Source organism: Dama dama, chromosome 20 (genome assembly GCF_033118175.1).
Source record: "Dama dama isolate Ldn47 chromosome 20, ASM3311817v1, whole genome shotgun sequence".
Classification (NCBI taxonomy): Eukaryota; Metazoa; Chordata; class Mammalia; order Artiodactyla; family Cervidae; genus Dama; species Dama dama.
This window is the reverse complement of record NC_083700.1, coordinates 98,087,385-98,105,131: the sequence shown is the minus strand read 5'-3', so window position 1 is coordinate 98,105,131 and position 17,747 is coordinate 98,087,385. Positions and strand designations below refer to the sequence as shown.

The window sequence follows — 17,747 nt, the reverse complement described above, 5'->3', positions numbered from 1 at the left end:
CTTTAGCGTAGCTGATGAAACAAAGATGTTTTTCTGAAATTCAATCTTTATCCCAATCCCCAAGAAGGGTAGTACCAAAGAATGTGCTAACCATCAGACAACTGCACTCATCTCCCATGCTAGTAAGGTCATGTGTAAAATCTTGCATGCTGGGTTTCAGCATTATGTGAAGCAAGAACTTCCAGATGTCCAAGCTGGGTTTAGAAAAGGAAGAGGAACTAGAGATCAAATTGCCAGCATTAGCTGTATTATAGAATGCCATCGTACCAGGCATATAAAGATGAGGTTTCTTCACTGCTCCAGTAGAGGGCACACTCGTGCGAGCAACTTTTGTAGCCAGTCCCTTCCTCCGTGCTTTACCACCCGTTGATTGCGGGCATTCGGCTTTGAACAAGCGGTGGTCCAGAGACCCTTACTTACACTGCTTCTCCTTGGGCTGGAGCTCGGCGAGCTAGAGGCGGCCCTAGCGTTGGAGAGCGACGGCGGCGCGGCGGCGGCAGCGAACACTGGTCTTTATTTCTTAAATATGCCAGGGCTTTTTAATTTTTATTTATTTTTTAGGGCTTTAAAAAAATAATAGCTGCTTTATTGAAATGTAATTCACATAGTATAAAACTCACTCTTTTCAAGTGTACAATTTAGCGGGCTTTTCTAGTGTAATCATCTATCACTAATTGGGCAACCATCACCCCTAATTCCAGAACATTTTTATGACTCCCCCAAAAGAAATCCTGTTGTACATCAACTATACCTCAATTTAAAAAAATAAAATATATATATATATAAATTAATTAATTTAAAAAAAATCCATTACCCATGAGCACCCACATATACACCACCACTCACCTCTGCCTAGAGCCCTAACCAACCATAATCTATTTTTCTTTCACTATGGATTTGTCTATTCTGGACATTTGGTATAAACAGTATCATAATATCAAATGTGGTCTTTTGTGTCTGGCTTCTTTGTTTAGCATATGTTTTAAAGGATCATGTTGTAGCATATATCACTTTACTCCTTTTATGGTCAAATAATATTCCAATCAAATGGCTATAGCAGTTTTTGTTTATCCTTCAGTTGATGAACTTTTAGGTTACTTCCACTTTTTGGCATAATGAATAGACCATTTGTGCTATCAGTATTCGCGTATAAGTTTTTGTGTGAGTGAAACTTCAATTTTCAATTCTCTTGTCTGTATTCAAGCCCTTTGCCCATTTTTAAGTTGGACTGTCTTTATCATTGACTTGTAAGAGCTATTTATACAACATCTTTTAGATACTGGACCTTTATCAAATTTATGAGTTGCAGATATTTTTCCTCACACCATGGGTTGTCTTTTCATGTTCTTGATGGTATCTTTTGAAGCACAACAGTTTTCAAGTTCGATGAAGTCTTAACTTTTTGTTGTTTTTCTTGTAGTTTTGCTGTTATATCTGAGAATCCTAGGCCAGATCCAAGACTGTGAAGATTTACTCTAATGTTTTCTTCTAAGAGTTTTGTGGTCTTATATTTAGGCCATTGATCCATTTTGAGTTAATTTTTGTAGCCACTGTGGGGTAGGGGCTCAAAATTTATTCTTTGCATGCGGATACCTAGTTTTTCTAACATCACTTATTTTAAGACTGTTCTTTCCCTTATTGAATTGTCTTGGCAACCTTGTTGAAAATCAATTGATGGCATGGGGACTAAGGGCTTGAATGAAGGCAGTCAAAAGGTAAAAACTTCTGGTTATGAGATATATGTGTGCTAGAGATGTAATGTACAACATGATAAATATAATTAACACTGCTGTATGTTACATATGAAAGTTAAGAGTAAATTCTAAGAGTTCTCATCATAAGAAAAAAATTTTTTCTAATTTATATTTATATGAGATGATGGATGTTCACTAAACTTATTGTGATAATCACTTCATAATATATATAAATCGAATCATTATGCTGTACAACTTAAACCTATATAGTGGTGTACCTCAATTATAGCTCAATAAAACTGGAAGAAAAAATAAACATAAAATTTTTTAAAAGAAAATGAGGACTTCCCTGGTGGTCCAGTGGTTAAGAATCTGCCTGCCAATGCAGGGAACATGACTTTGATTCCTGGTCAGGGAAGATTTCACATGTTGCGGGGCAACTAAGCCACAACTACTGAATCTTCATGAAACAATTACTGAAGCCTATACTTCCTAGAGTTTGTGCTCCACAACAAGAGAAGCCACCACAGTAAGAAGCCTGCACACAGCAAATAGAGAGTAGCCCCTGGCTCACTGCATCTAGAGAAAGACTAAGCAGCAATGAAGACCCAGTGCAGCCAAAAATATATTGACTAAAAAAAAGAGAATGCACTTATTAATGAGACTTTAAATGCCATTCCATTAGTCTTTGTGCATGCTTGCTCGGTTTTGACTGACTGTGACCCCATGAACTGTAGCCCACCAGGCTCCTCTGTCCATGGATTTTCCACATAAGAACACTGGAGTGGATTGCTATTCTCTTCTCTATGGGATCTTCCTGACCCAGGGATTGAACCCGTGTCTCCTACATCTCCTGAATTGGTAGGCAGATTCTTTACCACTGAGCCACCTGGGAAGCTCTTCCATCAATCTATGCCTATCTTTATGCCAATACTTCACTGTTGGTTACTGTAGTTTATATTTTTTCTTTTTGGGGTCATGCTGTGTGGCTTGCAGGATCTTAGTTCCCTGACCAGGGACCAAACCTGGGCAATGGCAGTGAAAGCTTGGAATCCTAACCATTAGGCCACAAAGGAACAACCATAAGTTTTGAAATCAGGAAGTGTGAGTCCTGCAACTTGGTTCTTTTCCAATATTGTTTTAGCTTTTTGAGGGCCCTTGCAATTCCATATGAATTTAAGGATCAGCTTTTCCACTTCTGCAAAAAAGGCTGATGGAATTTTGGCAGGAATTGCATTGAATCTGGGTTGTATTGCCATCTTAATATTAATCCAGGAATGCAAGATGTCTTCCTGTTTATCTCAGTCTTTAATTTCTTTCAACAATATTTTATAGTTTTCACTGTACAAGTCTTTTACTTCCTTGGTTAAATATATTTCCTAGATATTTTATTCTTTTGGATGCTATTGCAAAAGGAATTGTTTCTAAGTTCCTTTTCAGATTGTTCATTGATGATATATAAAAACAACTGATTTTTGTGTGATCTTTTTTTTAAACTATTTTTTAAAAATTGAAGTATAGTTACTTTACAACATTGTATTAGTCTCAAATGTGCAGCAAAGTGATTTGGATATATATACTTTATATATACATATATTTATATATATTGTATATAAGTATATATATATACATATATTTTTCAGATTCTTTTCCATTATAGGGAAAGAATTTTGAATATAGTTCCTTGTGCTAAACAGTAGATCTTTGTTGTTTATCTTATATTTAGTAGTGTGTACATATTAATCCCAAACTCCTAATTTATCTCCTCTCCTCCCTGCCCTCACTGAGTGTTGATATTGTACCTTGCAGCTTTGCTGAATTCTTTTAATAACCCTAATAGTTTTTTTAGTAGATTCTTTGGGATTTATTCTATTTAGGATCATGTCATCTGAATAGAGATAGTCTGACTTCTTCCTTTTTAATTAACGTTCCTTTTATTTTTCTTTTCTTTATTTCTAATTTCCCTGAATAAAACACCCATTGTCATTCTGAACAAAAGTAGTGAGAATGGACATCTTTGTCTTGCTACTTGCTACTTGTTGCTACTTTGCAAATCAGGCTCAGAAAAGGTATATGGGGGCTAGGTGTGGTAGCGAGATTCTGAGCAGACTTGAAGTGAGAGAGGAAGCCAAGCTAAGACCTAGGTGAAGAGCCTTTTCAGTCAAGAGAAGGAAAACCTGAGACAGGAACAGCAGGGTGAGAGTGCCTGCAGGTGAGGGAGGAGAACGGGTAGGAGATGAGGTCAAATTGATAAAGCAAGCAAAGAGATAAGCAAGGGTCCAATACCCCTGGGTCTCCTAGGCCATAAGGAATTTAGATTTTATTCTGAATGTGCAGGGAAGCCATGGAAGTTTGAAGATACAGAAGAGAGAATGGAATAATGCTGGGAGAATTCTTTCAGCATGAGATGGGACAGGATCTGGAGCCAAGTGCAAGAGTCTCATCAGGCAGTTTTACTTATTGATAAACTTCCCTCTGCTTGAATTTCTCTTCAGCCACCAGCTAGCTTCTCGCCTCCTCTTTAAAGTCATACTTCTTAAAGGAATTATCTACATATATGGTATCTTTTTAAATTTCCTGTTTGAATTTGAAAAATCCAGTTTCAAATTTTTCCCCACTCCAATGTAGCACTCAACCAAATAATCACTAGTGAGAGTTGGACTATACAGAAAGCTGAGCACTGAAGAATTGATGCTTTTGAACTGTGGTGCTGGAGAAGACTCTTGAGAGTCCCTTGTACTGCAAGGAGATCAAACCAGTCAATCATAAAGGAAACCAGTTCTGAATATTCATTGGAAGGACTGTTGCTGAAGCTGAAACTCCAATACTTTGGCCACCTGATGCGAAGAACTGACTCAGTGGAAAAGACCCTGATGCTGGGAAAGACTGAAGGCAGGAGGAGAGGATGACAGAGGATGAGATGGTTGGATGGCATCACTGACTCGATGGACAGGAGGTTGAGCAAGCTCTGGGAATTGGTGATGGACAAGGAAGCCTGGCATGCTGCAGTCCATGGAGTCTCAAAGAGTCAGATACGACTGAGCTTACTGAACTGAACTTCCTCCTCCTTTTAACTAGATGTCACAGTAGCATTAGACAATGACCTCACCCTGTGCTGGCTTTCCTCTGGCCGCTCAAATTGCTCCCTCCAGCTCCTTTTCTCTACCTGGCCTTAAATGTTGCCATTCCTCAAGCCCTGGTCCCAGACCCTCCTTGTGTACAGTATTTCTTTGGGTGCCACCAGTTGGCCCACTACTGTATGCTGATGGGGCCCGTGAACTAAGAATAGTTTTCCTGTTTTTGTTTTTTAATATTTATTTATTTGGCTGTACAGGGTCTTAGTTGTGGCACTCGAGATCTTTAGTAACTGCGTGCAAACTCTTACTTATGGGATGTGGGATCTAGTTCCCTGACCTATGTGGGGAGCACAGAGTCTTAGCCACTGGACCACCAGGGAAGTCCCGGTTTTTGTTTCAAATGCTGGGAGAAAGAAAATCAAAAGTACGTTTCATGACAAGTGAATGCTAGTATCCCTTAAATTTTATTGACACACAGTCACATCCATTCATTTCCTATTGTCTATGGCTGTGTTCACACTCCAGCAGCAAAACTGAGTAGCAGTGACACAGAACCTAGAGCCCACAAAGGCCAAAGTATTAACTTCGTTTCCAAGAAAAGTTTGCTTTATGCTTTCTCCCTAGCTTCCATTCATTCTGGTAGCTTTGGTTACCACGTATATGCCAAGGATTCCCAAAGCAGCCTCTTCGGTCCAGATCCCTTCTCTACGGATGACCAGACATGACCACCCAGCTGCCTGTCATTCCCACGTGCAGGAGTCACCAAGAGACCAGAATGAACAAGACCAGACCGGCTCCTACCTCAGCGTACGCCCTTTTCACTAAGTGGCACCAATATCCATCCAACGGGTCACACTTCCTTGACACACCTCCCTTCCCCTAAATCAAACAAAACCAAAGTCCCCCTCTACTGTCTTCAACGCACTCGCACCCACAGCTCTCACCTAAAACGGGTCTTTTCCAAACGTAAATAAAGCCAGGCAACCCTCGCCGGCGTTTGTGCCCTGGAAGCGGAGCCGCTCACGCATGCCCGACACCGCGAGATCCCTGCACGGCCCTCCCCCGCCGCGCAGCGTTCTCAGGACCCCCTAAGCCCGAGGCCTCGTCGCCGCCTCAGAAACGTAAGCAACACCGCCCTCCCGCCCCAAGCTGCTCTCTGCGGCGCCCGGAAGATACGTAAGGAGGCGGGGCTACGTTTTACAAACCGGACCGTGACGCGCTGCGTTTTCTCTTTCCAGCCAGCGCCGAGCGATGGGTGAGTGGCGCTCTGCTTCTGGGCCGGGATCGGGGAGCGAGCTCAATCCGGCGCCATCCTGCTTCGGGGCCCAGCCGGCAGCACGGGCGCCCGGGCCCTGGGGCCCCCGGACACGGAACCCCCGCGAGGAGGGTGGTGCTCGGGCTTGGGCCGCCGGGACCGTTCCAGGGGCCATTCCTAGAGCCGCAGGACTCGGGGCCGCGAGCGACACCATCATGGCTGCCGGGGTCGGGACGGGAAGGGTCTGGGCTGCGTCGCACGTGCATGATGACACCTTGGAAATGCTGTGACCTCCCGACTGCGCTGTGGGGGAGCTAACCTTGGAGAGCTGAGCGTGCGGCCGCCGGCGTGGGGCGTTGGGCTGGCGGCCTCGGCTTCGGGCTCCCCGGCTCAGGCTCCCGCCCCCCACTTCCACACGCAGGCATCTCTCGGGACAACTGGCACAAGCGCCGTAAGACCGGGGGCAAGAGAAAGCCCTACCACAAGAAGCGGAAGTATGAGCTGGGACGCCCCGCTGCCAACACAAAGGTGCGTGCGGGTCCTCACCGCCCGGGAGGTCGCTTCTGCGGGGTCGGTTGAATCTTTGTGGGGCTCTGCGAGTTGCTGTGGGGACTAGGCGGTCTCCTCGCCTTCGCATGTTGGGTCGATACTGAGAGATTGCGTGGAGACTGCCCCCGTGTCCTAGTAGTACCTGCAAGGGCGCCCGGAGAGTGGGCTCCTCAGTGCACGGAGCCGTAATTTTCAATGTTTGGAATCGGGCTTTCTCTCTTGGAGGTGACTGGAATGATGAAAAAGTATCCTTAGGCGTGGCTGTGGCCGTCTTGGTCACCTATGTGCCACTTGCCAATGCTAGGGCTTGTCATAGTTACACTGACTGTTACCTCCGTCGCGCCCGGGTTCCCTTCTCTGCCTTGCTTCTCCTTGATAACCTAGTTCCTGTCTCCTTGTGTTTTCTAGATTGGCCCCCGCCGCATACACACAGTCCGTGTGCGGGGAGGCAACAAGAAGTACCGGGCCTTGAGGCTGGACGTGGGGAACTTCTCCTGGGGCTCGGAGTGTGAGTGAAGCCCTGCAGGCGTGGGTGGGAACTCAGCACCTAATCCTTGTTTTCAAGCTTCAGTAAGTGCTTTTAGCAGGAAGTCCATGGCCTCGACCAAGATACTAAAGTTCTCCTGTTGAACAGCTTTGAGGTTGTGGAGACTTATCTCCAATCCTGTCCTTCCTGTTAACTCGTATAGCCTTAGGGATTGGGACTGAATCTGGAGACAGTGTGTGGGTGCCAGCCACCTCTGGAAAGATAGGTTTGTGGAAGATGAACTGTTGCTTTATGGCCCGATGGAGGCTTAGAGTTTCCCTTCTTAGGCCTTACTAGGGTGGGGATGGAAGATTGTTGGCATCAGGTTTACTTGGCTTGATTCTGGATTTCTTCTGTGAGCAGGTTGTACACGCAAGACAAGAATAATCGATGTTGTCTATAATGCATCCAACAATGAACTGGTCCGTACCAAGACGCTGGTGAAGAACTGTATTGTGCTCATCGACAGCACACCGTACCGACAGTGGTACGAGTCCCACTATGCACTGCCCCTGGGCCGCAAGAAGGGGGCCAAGCTGGTGCGTGTTTGGGGAGCAACTTCCTGTAGGGGTGCAGGGGGAGGCCAGCCTGATTCTAGCCTTCTTGTGATGAAAACTCCGTCCAGTTCTGCTACTGAAGGGAGAGAGATGAAAGCCTTTGGTGCTGAGGAAGGTGGCAGGGCTGTGGGATGTGACATTCCTGAACTAGGATTTGGCGAGCCCCCCTCTAAGCCATCTGTATTTCCTTTATTCAGACTCCTGAGGAGGAAGAGATTTTAAACAAGAAACGATCAAAGAAAATTCAGAAGAAATACGATGAGAGGAAAAAGAATGCGAAAATCAGCAGTCTTCTAGAGGAGCAGTTCCAGCAGGGCAAGCTTCTTGGTAAGATGACTTCTGCATTTAGGGGAGGAGGCATCTCAAGATGCGGTGTGCTCTCTGGGGGAGGCTACAGAGTTCACCGGAAGGGTTTGATAACAGCACACAAGCACAAATCAGAATATTTGATCATCTGGTTTGAAGCGGAAATGGAAGATAGTGGGCAGAGCCCATAGGCCTGAGCTTGGCCTAGGCCTCTTGAGTTTGAGGAGTAGCTTGAGAAGTCTGTGTCCAGGCTGAGGGGATTGTCTCAGTGATGAAAACTTTGTCCAGTTCTGCTACTGACTTTCAAAGTGATGATAAAGTATATCTGAGGAGACATCGGGCTTCGTGTCTGCCCCCAGGATACCTGGACCAATGTGGGCACTTAAGGGGGTGCATAGGTGTGGATAAGGCCACAGTGTCATTTTGCTGAGGACCACATACTCTCTTGCAGCATGCATCGCTTCAAGACCAGGCCAGTGTGGCCGAGCAGACGGCTATGTGCTAGAGGGAAAAGAGCTCGAGTTCTATCTGAGGAAGATCAAGGCCCGGAAAGGCAAATAAACCCTCTTCACTCCTGTCTTAGCTCATCTAATAAAGGCGTATACTGTTCTATGCCCTATGCCGTGTTCATGTTCTGAGAATACTTCATTGTTTGGCACACTATAGAATGCCCCAACTCCGCCTGCCTGAAGGCCAGGCCTGTTATGGGGCTGTGACTCTAGCAGGAGGATCACTTCTCACTCCTGAGGCTGAGTTTCAGTGGCAACAGGGATGTGTTGTGCAGGCTGAGCAGAGGCTATGAGGGAGGTAGCCCAGCTTGGGGCCCCTGCAGTATTGGGCTGTTGACTGGACCATCATTGGAACCAAAGCCATGTTGCCTCCCTAAAGTTTTATTAGAGACCCTATATACAGACTTTGGTTTTGGGTTTTTTTTTTTCAGGTTCCTGGTCTAGAAACCTTGAAATTGTGTTCTACATTTCTGCATTGTTGAGCAAGTTATACACATCTTAATTTTCTCTTGAACTCCAATCCTTTTCCTTTTCCTTACTCAAAAGTCATGTTTGGTAAATTGTTGAATCGGTTTCTTCAGCTTTCCCTTTTCATAGTTCCTCAGTTATTTGATTGTAGCAAATAGTGATCTTCGTAAGACAGGTTAAATCTTAGATCATCCTTGAGTCATAACTCGCACATCAAATGTCACCAAATTTTGTGTGGCGCTAGTGGTAAAGAACCTGCCCTGCCAATGCAGGAGACAGAAACAGGTTTGGTCCCTGGGTTGGGAAGATCTCCTGGAGGAGGGCATGGCAACCCATTCCGATATTGCCTGGAGAATGCCATGGACAGAGGAGCTTGGCAGGTTGCAGTCCAAGGGTTGAAAAGAGCTGGCAACTGAGCAGAAAGCACAACTGCTGCTCTGGTCACTGTTCTGCATCCTACTTTGCACTTCTGTTTTCTCTAACACAACCCCAGCTCTCTGATCATTTTTAAACTTCTCTTGGATATGAACCATTTTTAATGGTCTTTATTAAATTTTGTTACAATACTGCTTTTAAATAGCACTCCCTTCCATGCCATATCTTTGCCTCTATTTTTTTCCTTATTTGGCATAACTTTTGTTTATTTGCTTATCTTATTTTGCCCCATTAAAATATATCTGGGGAAACAGGTAATGTTTATTGCTGCATCTCTAGTACCTGGAAAGAGGCACAGCAATATACCATTCAAATATGTACTTTAAGGAGTTCTAAAGGTTTTGTCTAATTTAAAGTGGTTGAAAAGTACTTGTCTTAAATGAGCTGCAAATCTAAATTGGTTGTTCAACTTGGCTAATTAGACTTCTGTAATGCAGACTTCTGACTAAGCAGTCGGAAAAGGTGGACCACTAAGACCAACCCTATAAAAGTTTTAAAACCGTTGACTCTGGGAAGACTTGACCCTGCCTTCCCACCCAGTCATCTGACAACCTGGTCATTAGCTGATGTTTGCTCTGAGAGCTGTGTGTTGGGCATGGCACAGCAACAAAAGAGCCTTTGCATCTACATCTCCACTGCTCTCCCTGATGAGCACTCAACCTGAAGCAAGACTCCCTCTCTCAATCCTGTAAAACACTTCCGGGTGACTTCTGAGTGAATGGTGACCACAGGTGCCTTTTCTGGACAGTACAGGTTTGTCAGCCAAGGCTGAGAAAAGTTCAGTATCCCATCACTCAGCAGGAAAGTAGTACCCAGCATTGTAATCCTGTCAACAATGCCAGAGGCTGATGTCCTCAAGCTCTCCCTACATTCTTCATGCCTTCCATTTTTGAGTTTTGGTGTTTGTTTTCCTTTGGCTTTAACATTCAGCTTTGGCATTCACCAATTGCTTAGAAGGCAGGAATCTTAGAGGAACTCAGTTTAGCAGCAACTCTAGTATTCGGTGGGGCTGTTTTCCAAAGGCCCCCCTTTACTCCCATCAGCTGAGTGCCCCAGCCCCACCACAGAGATGGACCTGCCGTTTTCGCCCCTTAAATTGTCCTTTCTCGCTGTTTGGTGGGAACAGAGAAGGGCTTGTTCAGATGCTGCAAGTCTAGGCTGGGTGCCTTCACATCTCAGTGTCAGCTTCCAGGGCAGACCCTCAGACCCTCTTTTTTTCCCCAAACCCTTATCTTTAGCCCACTTCAGAGTATGCCAGTTCAGTTTTAAGCAATTTTAATTGCACAAATAATAATACATTCTCATTGTAAACAAATTGAACATAACAGATAAAGTACCCAGTACACACTTTGGCCCCTCTTCAGGGTGAGGTTATCAGAACAAGGTATATCCTAAACATGTTTTTATGTGATCGTGGGGGCAGCAGCAGCATTCCCTGGAAAACTACTAGAAATAGCAAATTCTTAACCTCTCTCCCAGACTTGAATCAAATGCTGGGGGTGGTACCCAAGACTTTTTAACCAGCCCTTCAGTGATAACTGATGCTCCCTCAAGTTTAAGAACTGGCCTAGCCCCAAATCGCAGCGGAAATAAACCGTGCACCTGGGCTCTAGTCCTCTGTGCCTCGCCCTTGCGCCCTAGCTTCACCTCCAAGCCAACGTGGAAGCATCCCCTACCCTGATTCAGGCCCTTCTGCCATCAGGGGCGGTCCCTAGGTGCCCGGGCTTAGGGCACGCGGGAATGCTGCTCTAAATCCGTAGGGCCCGCAAAGTGGGCCGGGGCGGGCCTGGGGGAGGCAGCTGGACGCCCCCCCCCCCCCCCCCCCCCGCCCCGTTGGCTCAGGGCTCCTGGGTCTCGTCCCCAGACCCTGACGCCTCCTCCTCGATGCGGTCCGCTGCCTCGACGTCGCCGCCCTCTTCGACCCGGAAGCGCAGCAGATGCGGGGTCCGGGGGGCGCGGACGCGGCCGAAGTTCCGAAGGCTGATGGCTGGCGAGGGAGCGCCTACGCCCAGGAAGCGGCCGAGCAGTGGGGTCTGCGCGGTCACAGGCCGGGCTGGCCCAGGTGACGCCTCCACCTGCAGGCTCTGCTCAGGGTCGTCGCTCATGCTGCGGGCAGGCAGGAGGGCTGTGTGAGCAAGCCTCTGACAGCAGGGGGACCGGGAGGGACCGAGTCCTGGGCGCCCGGAGGGTGGGCGGGGAACTGGAGCCTGGCTACTGACTCAGGTCCTGCCTCGGCCGGCGTGGACTACTCACCGCAGGTTGAAGGTGGAGCCCAGGAAGGAAGGCCGCAGCGACTCGGCCACCGTGGCCACTGTGTAGGGCGGTTGCGCCGAGTCCTCATCCCAGTAGGCGTCCTTCTCCGTGGGAGGCAGGTTCTGGTACATGTCATCCACGGAGAGCAGGGATACCTGGGGGCAGCAGGTCACAAGAATCCCCTTCTCTCTGCGAACCCGGACTGAGAGCTGGCAAGGAGGGAGAGCCCGACTCCCAGAGAGCTGCCACCAGACCCTGAATCACCTGCAAGTTGCGGTCTATAAGCTGGTTGGTTTCAAAGTCGTCATCATCCTCACCAAAGGGATTAATGATCTGTTCTGCCACCTGCAGGTGGTAAGAGAGTGTTTTCTGCGCTCAGAGCCCTACTTTCTAACCCCAAAGTGTGGGTGGGTCCTCGGTCCATATCTCCACCCCCTGAAGTGCCCACCTTGAGCCAGCCAGCATAGAAGAAGAACTGCAGCAGAGTGGTGAGAGGCACATACATGTCCAGATCGCCTACAGCTGGCCCTGGTTCCAGAGGCTCCCGAGGTTTGGCAGCACCTGCCACTGGCTCCACGAACTGGCGGCCCACCAAGGAGAGGGCAAAGAAGGAGTATACTGCTATGGTCACCACCTGGAGGAGGTCATGCCAGGCTGAGTGGGACAGGTTAAAATGCTGTCTGCCCCGAGGGTCAGTGGTAGCTCTAACAAGTAATTAAAATATGTAGCGGGGACTTCCCTGGGGGTGAGGTCCCAATGTAGGGGGCCCAGGTTCCATCCCTGGTCAGGGAACTAGATCTCACATTGCTGCACCTTGAGTTCGCATGCGCCAACTAAAGCTCCCCCGTGCTGCAAAGAAGACCCAACCCAGCCAAATAAATAAATATTTTAAAAAATAAAAAATAAATACAACATGTAGCAAGGTGTGGCAGCACCAAGTCGGAGGGGATCATCTTAGTGAGGGTCCAGGGAGGCTTTGAGGAGGAGCCCTTGGCTATTTAGTGTCTCACTGGACTGAACTGCCGCCCCTGGGCAGGTACCATCTCTAGTTCTCGGTGTCACACACAGCACAGGACACACAGTAGGCACTGGGGCTGGGGAGGTGAGAGGCAGTTACTTGGGTGTAGACGAGGGGGATGCTGATCCAGTCATAGTGGAAGAGCATGCTGCACTTGGCCCGGTACTTGTTCAGCTCCTGGTGGAACAGCACGAAGAGGAAGTCAGTGGAGACAGAAAGGAAGAAAGGAGAAGGGGACGGGGAGTCCAGTACACATTTAGGCCTGGGCTAGGTCTCATTCTGCTTTCAGAGGTGTCAGGCTGGGGTGCCTGTGATGGAAGGCAGTTTAGCACAGTGACTGCAAGGACAGACCCTGGAGCCAGAAGCTCTGAGGATGAATCTCAGCTCCACTAACTAGCTGTGTGACTTGGGCAAGTTTTTTTTTCCGCTCCTTGCCTAGTTTCCTCACTTCCTCACACTTGCCGCGCTACATAATCGACCCCATGTAGGTGTTAAGCACTGAAATTATGATTGCAGTATGCAAAACTAGGGGGAGGAGGGCAGATGGGCCCTGTCCTAGGCTGACTCACTTCCAGGAGCAGGCAGAGAGCAATGTCATCACGGATTCGCCCGTCCCTCCGGGCCTGGGCCGCCAGATTGGTGAACCAGACGCAAGGAATCCAGTACTTATTGAAGTCAGATTTCAGGCTCTCAAACTTTTTCCTCTCTTCCTGGGACATGAAACCTGCAGGGATGAAGAGAAAGGAATGAAGTCTCATCCTTGGCCTCCAGGACTCAACGCTCTGGGGCCCTGGAGCTCCCCCTGGTGGTCAAATCTCCCCGCCTAGGAGACCCTCGGGGCAGGTCCGGTCCAGTCCCTCCCAGGGCTCCCTGAGCGCTGCACCTGCGTCCACCACGTGCTCCATGGTGGGAAAGCGCTTGAGCACGCGCGTGCTGACAGAGCGCAGCACCAGCACCGACGCTAGGTTGGCGTAGCGAATGAGGGTGCGGCGCAGCAGACGGCCACGCTGGTCCACGCCGTGCACGGTGGCCGAGATGACGCACATCAGCTGGTCCGGCAGCGGGATGCTTGTGTACTGGGCCCACCAGCGGTTCACCACCATGGTCACGTAGAAACCTGGTCGCCGCCGTGGGTAGTGGGAACGGGAAGGGAAGACAGAGGGCTTGGAAGTCAGTGTGTCCTGCCCGCAACCAGAACGCCTGGTCCAAGCCAGGTGGAACCAAGGCAGGGGGAAGGACGCATTGACTCCAGCACCCTGCCTCGCTTGTCGGAGGGACAACCTCATCCTCTGATTACGCCCTGATGGACCAAACCAGGCAGGGAGAAAGAAGACTGCAGACCTCCTCAGGCACAAGAGACGTGATGGTCCAAGTCCAACAGTGGTTAACTATGAGCCCTGCTTCCCATGAGGGTGCGGAGGGAGGTGTCACCTCTCTCCAGTTCTGCTGCAGGACCCAGCGGGGTGTGAGGCCAGCAGGCTGGGGCTGTGTTTGGAGTGAGGGTCCGGCTGGTGATAGGCAGGGCCCAGTCCTCTGGGAATCCTGGACCCGGCACACAGCTCCCTTGTCTGCTGAGCCTGCTCTGGTTGACCTCCAGATGTGCCGCTGGGCTAATTCTGACCCTCAGAGCTAGCAGCCCAACCCAAAGGTCAGGAAAGATGGCTAGGGGGCTGCAAGGGAGAACCCCTTGTGCTTTGAACTTACCCAGTACAAAGGACAAGGGGATGAGGTCCGCAGAGCGGTTGCAGTATCGGGCCACCTGAGCATACACGTGCTTCTGCTCCTGGGTCAGCAGCAGCCTGGGGAAGGTCAGGTGGGGCCTGGGTTAGAGGGAGGTGGGCAACCTAGTCCCCTGCAGGCCAGCCCTGAGACCCTGCCCTCACCCTCGCACCGGTAGGTGACGCTGAGCAGAGCATACAGGGCGATGAAGAGGAGGAATTCCTTGTAGAGGAGCTTGTAGATGCTTCCCCGCCAACGGAGAAGCAGGCCAGAGAAGCCTCCGAAGCGGGCCTCCGCCACTTTGAGGGTGTAGGAGACGGTCATGGTGCTGGCAGCCTGGTCAGCAGAAGGGGCAGAAGGTCGTGAGAGCTGCCCTTGGAGCTGTCCTTCTCCCGCCACGAACCTTCTCCTTAGCCTGCCTTCTCATCACCCAGCTTAGGTCCCCAGGTAACCTCCCACAACTCTGGTCACCCCCCGACCCCAGCCTTCATCCGGTCAGTAGACCAATGGGAGGAAGCAGACAAGCAGACAGAGAACACCCCCAGCCCCCTAGGACTTAGTGGCACGTGGGTCAAACCAGGATGAGATGGGGCAGAGGGGAGCTGAGATCTACATCCTCTCCTGCCTGAGGCTGCCCCAAGCTCCTCTTCCATTTGCAGGACTAGGAGGAACCCCTGAACTGCTGAGGACAGGAGACTCAACTGTAGCCCAGTCCCATACACTGTGGGGTCTTGCTCTCGAGGCTGATAGTTGGTCTCTCAAGGCACAGGGCACTCTGACCCCCACCCCACACCTACCTACCTGCTCTGGACAGCAGCCTGTGCCGAGGAAGGGGAACTGAGCTAGCCTTCACCCCACAACACTTAAGTACCTCCTGGGTCCATAAAGTTTGGCCGGACTGAGGTTATCATTGATGGATTGAGGCTGTCACCCGGCTTCCCCTGGTGCTGGGAACTGGCTGTGTCTTCCTGTGCCTGCAGGGCTGGGCTGGCCGTTGAGTGCTATAAATGCCTCTGCATTGACCCCACAGCTCACACCATGTCCTTGGAACCAAGGTGACAGAAATGACTGTCCCACGCTCCAGGTGAGAAGACAGATGCATGATAAAGTGTTATAACAGCTGCTGATGGCAGGGCACTGACAAGTGACAGGCACTGTGCCAGAGGACCACTCCATCAAATCTCTGGCCTGTCCTGGGAAGCTCCCTCCCCACGCTGTGAGCTGCTTCTCCCTGCAAGTGGTTCCTGAAGAGAGGAAGCAGGGAGGGGGGGTTAGGAACATAAGTTTGCGAGGCCGACACACCTGGGGTTGAATTCTGCTGCTCTGTGGCTTTGTCCAAGATACCTAATCTCTCTGGACTTCAGTTTGCTCCTCTGTAAAACAGTATCAATAACTCCTTCCTCACAAGGCAGTGGAGACTATTCAGAGCAAGAATGCCTGGAGCCGGGAGCACGCAGGCATTTATTCTGGGCGACTGTCACCATGAAAAGCCAGTCTTTTCCCTTTGGTTTCCACCTAGAGGTCCACTGTTGCTTCTCAGAACCTGGCAATCCTGCAGAGACTGAGAGTCAGAGACCTATCCCCCAATGCCTGGCCGGCCTGTCCCCAAGCCAAACAGTGCCAGGTCCTGGCTTTTAACGTGGATATGAGGCCTATGAGATGCCCCCACTTCCACCTGCTGTCATCAGCCTCTGACCTCACTCCCTTTGACTGCTCCTTTGAGGTCCTCTCTCGAATCAGTTAGTCATACTGCCCTAAAATCTTCTACAAAGAGGTTTCCCCTCCAACCCACAAGACTTTGGACAGGATTACATCTAATTCAGCTCAATAAAGCTGAGGACTTGAACCCAGGGAGGCTTTTCTTTTCTCTATTTTATTAAAAGATTTTTTAAAATTAGACTACAGTTGATTTACAAGGTTGTGTTTGTTTCTGCTATACAGCCAAGTGAATCATTTATGCATATGCATATATCCACTTTTATTTAGATTATTTTCCCATATAGGCCGTTACAGAGTACTGAGTTCCCTGTGCTATACAGCAGGTCCTTATTAGTTATCTACTTTGTACATAGTGATGTATATTTACCAGTCTCAATCTCCCAGTTTATATCCCTCCCCCTCCCCCCCATAACTATAAGTTTGCTTTCTACATCTGTGATTCTATTTCTGTTTTGCAAATAAGTTCTTTTATACTATTTTTTTTAGATTCCATATAGAAGTGATATAATACATTTGTCTTTCTCTGACTTCACTCAGCATGAGAATCTCTAGGTCCATCCATGTCATTATTTCATCTTTTATGGCTAAGTAATATTCCATTGTGTGTATATATATACATATATATACATTGTGTGTATATATATATATATATATCACATCTTTCTCTGACTTCACTCAGCATGAGAATCTCTAGGTCCATCCATGTCATTATTTCATCTTTTATGGCTAAGTAATATTCCATTGTGTGTATATATATACATATATATACATTGTGTGTATATATATATATATATCACATCTTCTTTATTCATTCTTCTAATGAACATTTAGGTTGCTTCCATGTCTTAACTATTGTAAACAGTGCTGCTGTGAACACTGGGGTGCATGTATTGTTTAACCTGAAAGATATCTGGTCCCTCTCCCCACTTTTTATAAGAAACTCCCTGAATGAGCAAGGTCTGAGAGCCAACTCATGGCCTGATGAGTTATGTTCTCCTTCCCAGGCTCAGGTGAGGTGTCCATATGTAGAAAGAACAGGATTCTGTGTGTGTTTGTCCTGGAGGTCTGGAAAACCCACGAGCTGACCTGCAAAAGGCCAAGATACCAGTTCTGGGGACTTAACCCGCATGGCCCTGCAGCGCCTTCCCACGCTCTGATCTGTGGCTTTCTTAGAACGTTCTGAACTGCTTCTCTTAAAGAGTCTCTGCTACCTGGGGAGCTCAGGCCCTGACGTCCTGTCACTTCTCTGACAGTGCTTCCAATTGGCTGCGTTTCAGTCCTTAGCGCCCATCCCCATCTGAGGCTCTCTTACATCTGCCTGTTACCCAACTCTCTGGATCTCTGGCCTGTGAATTTCCCACAGAGCCATGGGTAAAGGTGCAGAACCTGAAGCCTTGCCCCGGGAGGGAGCAGTCCCCAGGCCCCTCCTTTCTGAGTCACTTTATCTCCCTTCCCAGTTGCTGACAGGTCCCTTTGGTTTATGGTCAAGGAGAGGGAACCACTCCACCTGTAAATCATTTTCCCCACCCTTCTTTATCCTCCCCTAGCTCTTGCCCCTCCCTCTCTTCTGGTCCTAACCACCAGTGCCCCCTCCCCTCCTCACAGCTGAGAGCTGATATATGGCTTGGCAGTTTATTGCATGGAGTCTGGAGCCAGACTGCC

At 48.6% G+C, this 17,747-nt stretch overlaps 2 protein-coding genes, 1 long non-coding RNA gene and 4 other non-coding genes across 10 annotated transcripts in view; 5 read left to right on the top strand and 2 right to left on the bottom strand.

The window, feature by feature from the left end:
* The window catches only part of LOC133041451 (uncharacterized), a 36,016-nt gene extending 30,165 nt beyond the window's left edge, over positions 1 to 5,851 (bottom strand). Inside the window, exon 1 of the long non-coding RNA XR_009689242.1 lies at positions 5,716 to 5,851. This is a non-coding gene — a long non-coding RNA (uncharacterized LOC133041451). The remainder of the gene's footprint in view (positions 1 to 5,715) is intronic.
* A 36-nt stretch (positions 5,852 to 5,887) lies between these two features.
* Positions 5,888 to 8,576, top strand: RPS8 (ribosomal protein S8). Its single transcript, XM_061122101.1, has 6 exons — positions 5,888 to 6,026; positions 6,448 to 6,554; positions 6,984 to 7,083; positions 7,465 to 7,640; positions 7,856 to 7,985; positions 8,416 to 8,576. The coding sequence occupies exons 1-6, from the start codon at positions 6,023 to 6,025 to the stop codon at positions 8,523 to 8,525; spliced, it is 627 nt and encodes a 208-aa protein (XP_060978084.1). The 5' UTR covers positions 5,888 to 6,022; the 3' UTR covers positions 8,526 to 8,576.
* On the top strand, positions 6,286 to 6,365 carry LOC133041833 (small nucleolar RNA SNORD55/SNORD39). Its single transcript, XR_009689391.1, has one exon. It is a non-coding gene; the product is annotated as a small nucleolar RNA SNORD55/SNORD39 (small nucleolar RNA).
* Positions 6,803 to 6,906, top strand: LOC133041836 (small nucleolar RNA SNORD46). The gene has a single exon (XR_009689394.1). It is a non-coding gene; the product is annotated as a small nucleolar RNA SNORD46 (small nucleolar RNA).
* LOC133041835 (small nucleolar RNA SNORD38) lies at positions 7,703 to 7,772 on the top strand. The gene has a single exon (XR_009689393.1). It is a non-coding gene; the product is annotated as a small nucleolar RNA SNORD38 (small nucleolar RNA).
* Positions 8,228 to 8,298, top strand: LOC133041834 (small nucleolar RNA SNORD38). The gene has a single exon (XR_009689392.1). It is a non-coding gene; the product is annotated as a small nucleolar RNA SNORD38 (small nucleolar RNA).
* A 2,058-nt stretch (positions 8,577 to 10,634) lies between the features above and the next one.
* BEST4 (bestrophin 4) lies at positions 10,635 to 15,222 on the bottom strand. Of its 4 annotated transcripts, none has more exons than XM_061122097.1 (10): positions 15,168 to 15,222; positions 14,539 to 14,702; positions 14,352 to 14,446; positions 13,531 to 13,764; positions 13,217 to 13,371; positions 12,747 to 12,824; positions 12,078 to 12,263; positions 11,894 to 11,974; positions 11,630 to 11,784; positions 10,635 to 11,482 (listed from the first exon to the last, which is right to left on the bottom strand). In XM_061122097.1, the coding sequence occupies exons 2-10, from the start codon at positions 14,688 to 14,690 to the stop codon at positions 11,215 to 11,217; spliced, it is 1,404 nt and encodes a 467-aa protein (XP_060978080.1). In that variant the 5' UTR covers positions 14,691 to 14,702; positions 15,168 to 15,222; the 3' UTR covers positions 10,635 to 11,214. The 4 variants fall into 4 exon arrangements, with proteins under 4 accessions (XP_060978080.1, XP_060978082.1, XP_060978081.1 ...); XM_061122099.1 differs by having other exon boundaries at positions 14,531 to 14,702; positions 15,168 to 15,216; XM_061122098.1 differs by having other exon boundaries at positions 15,164 to 15,190.
* Positions 15,223 to 17,747: the final 2,525 nt, after the last annotated feature.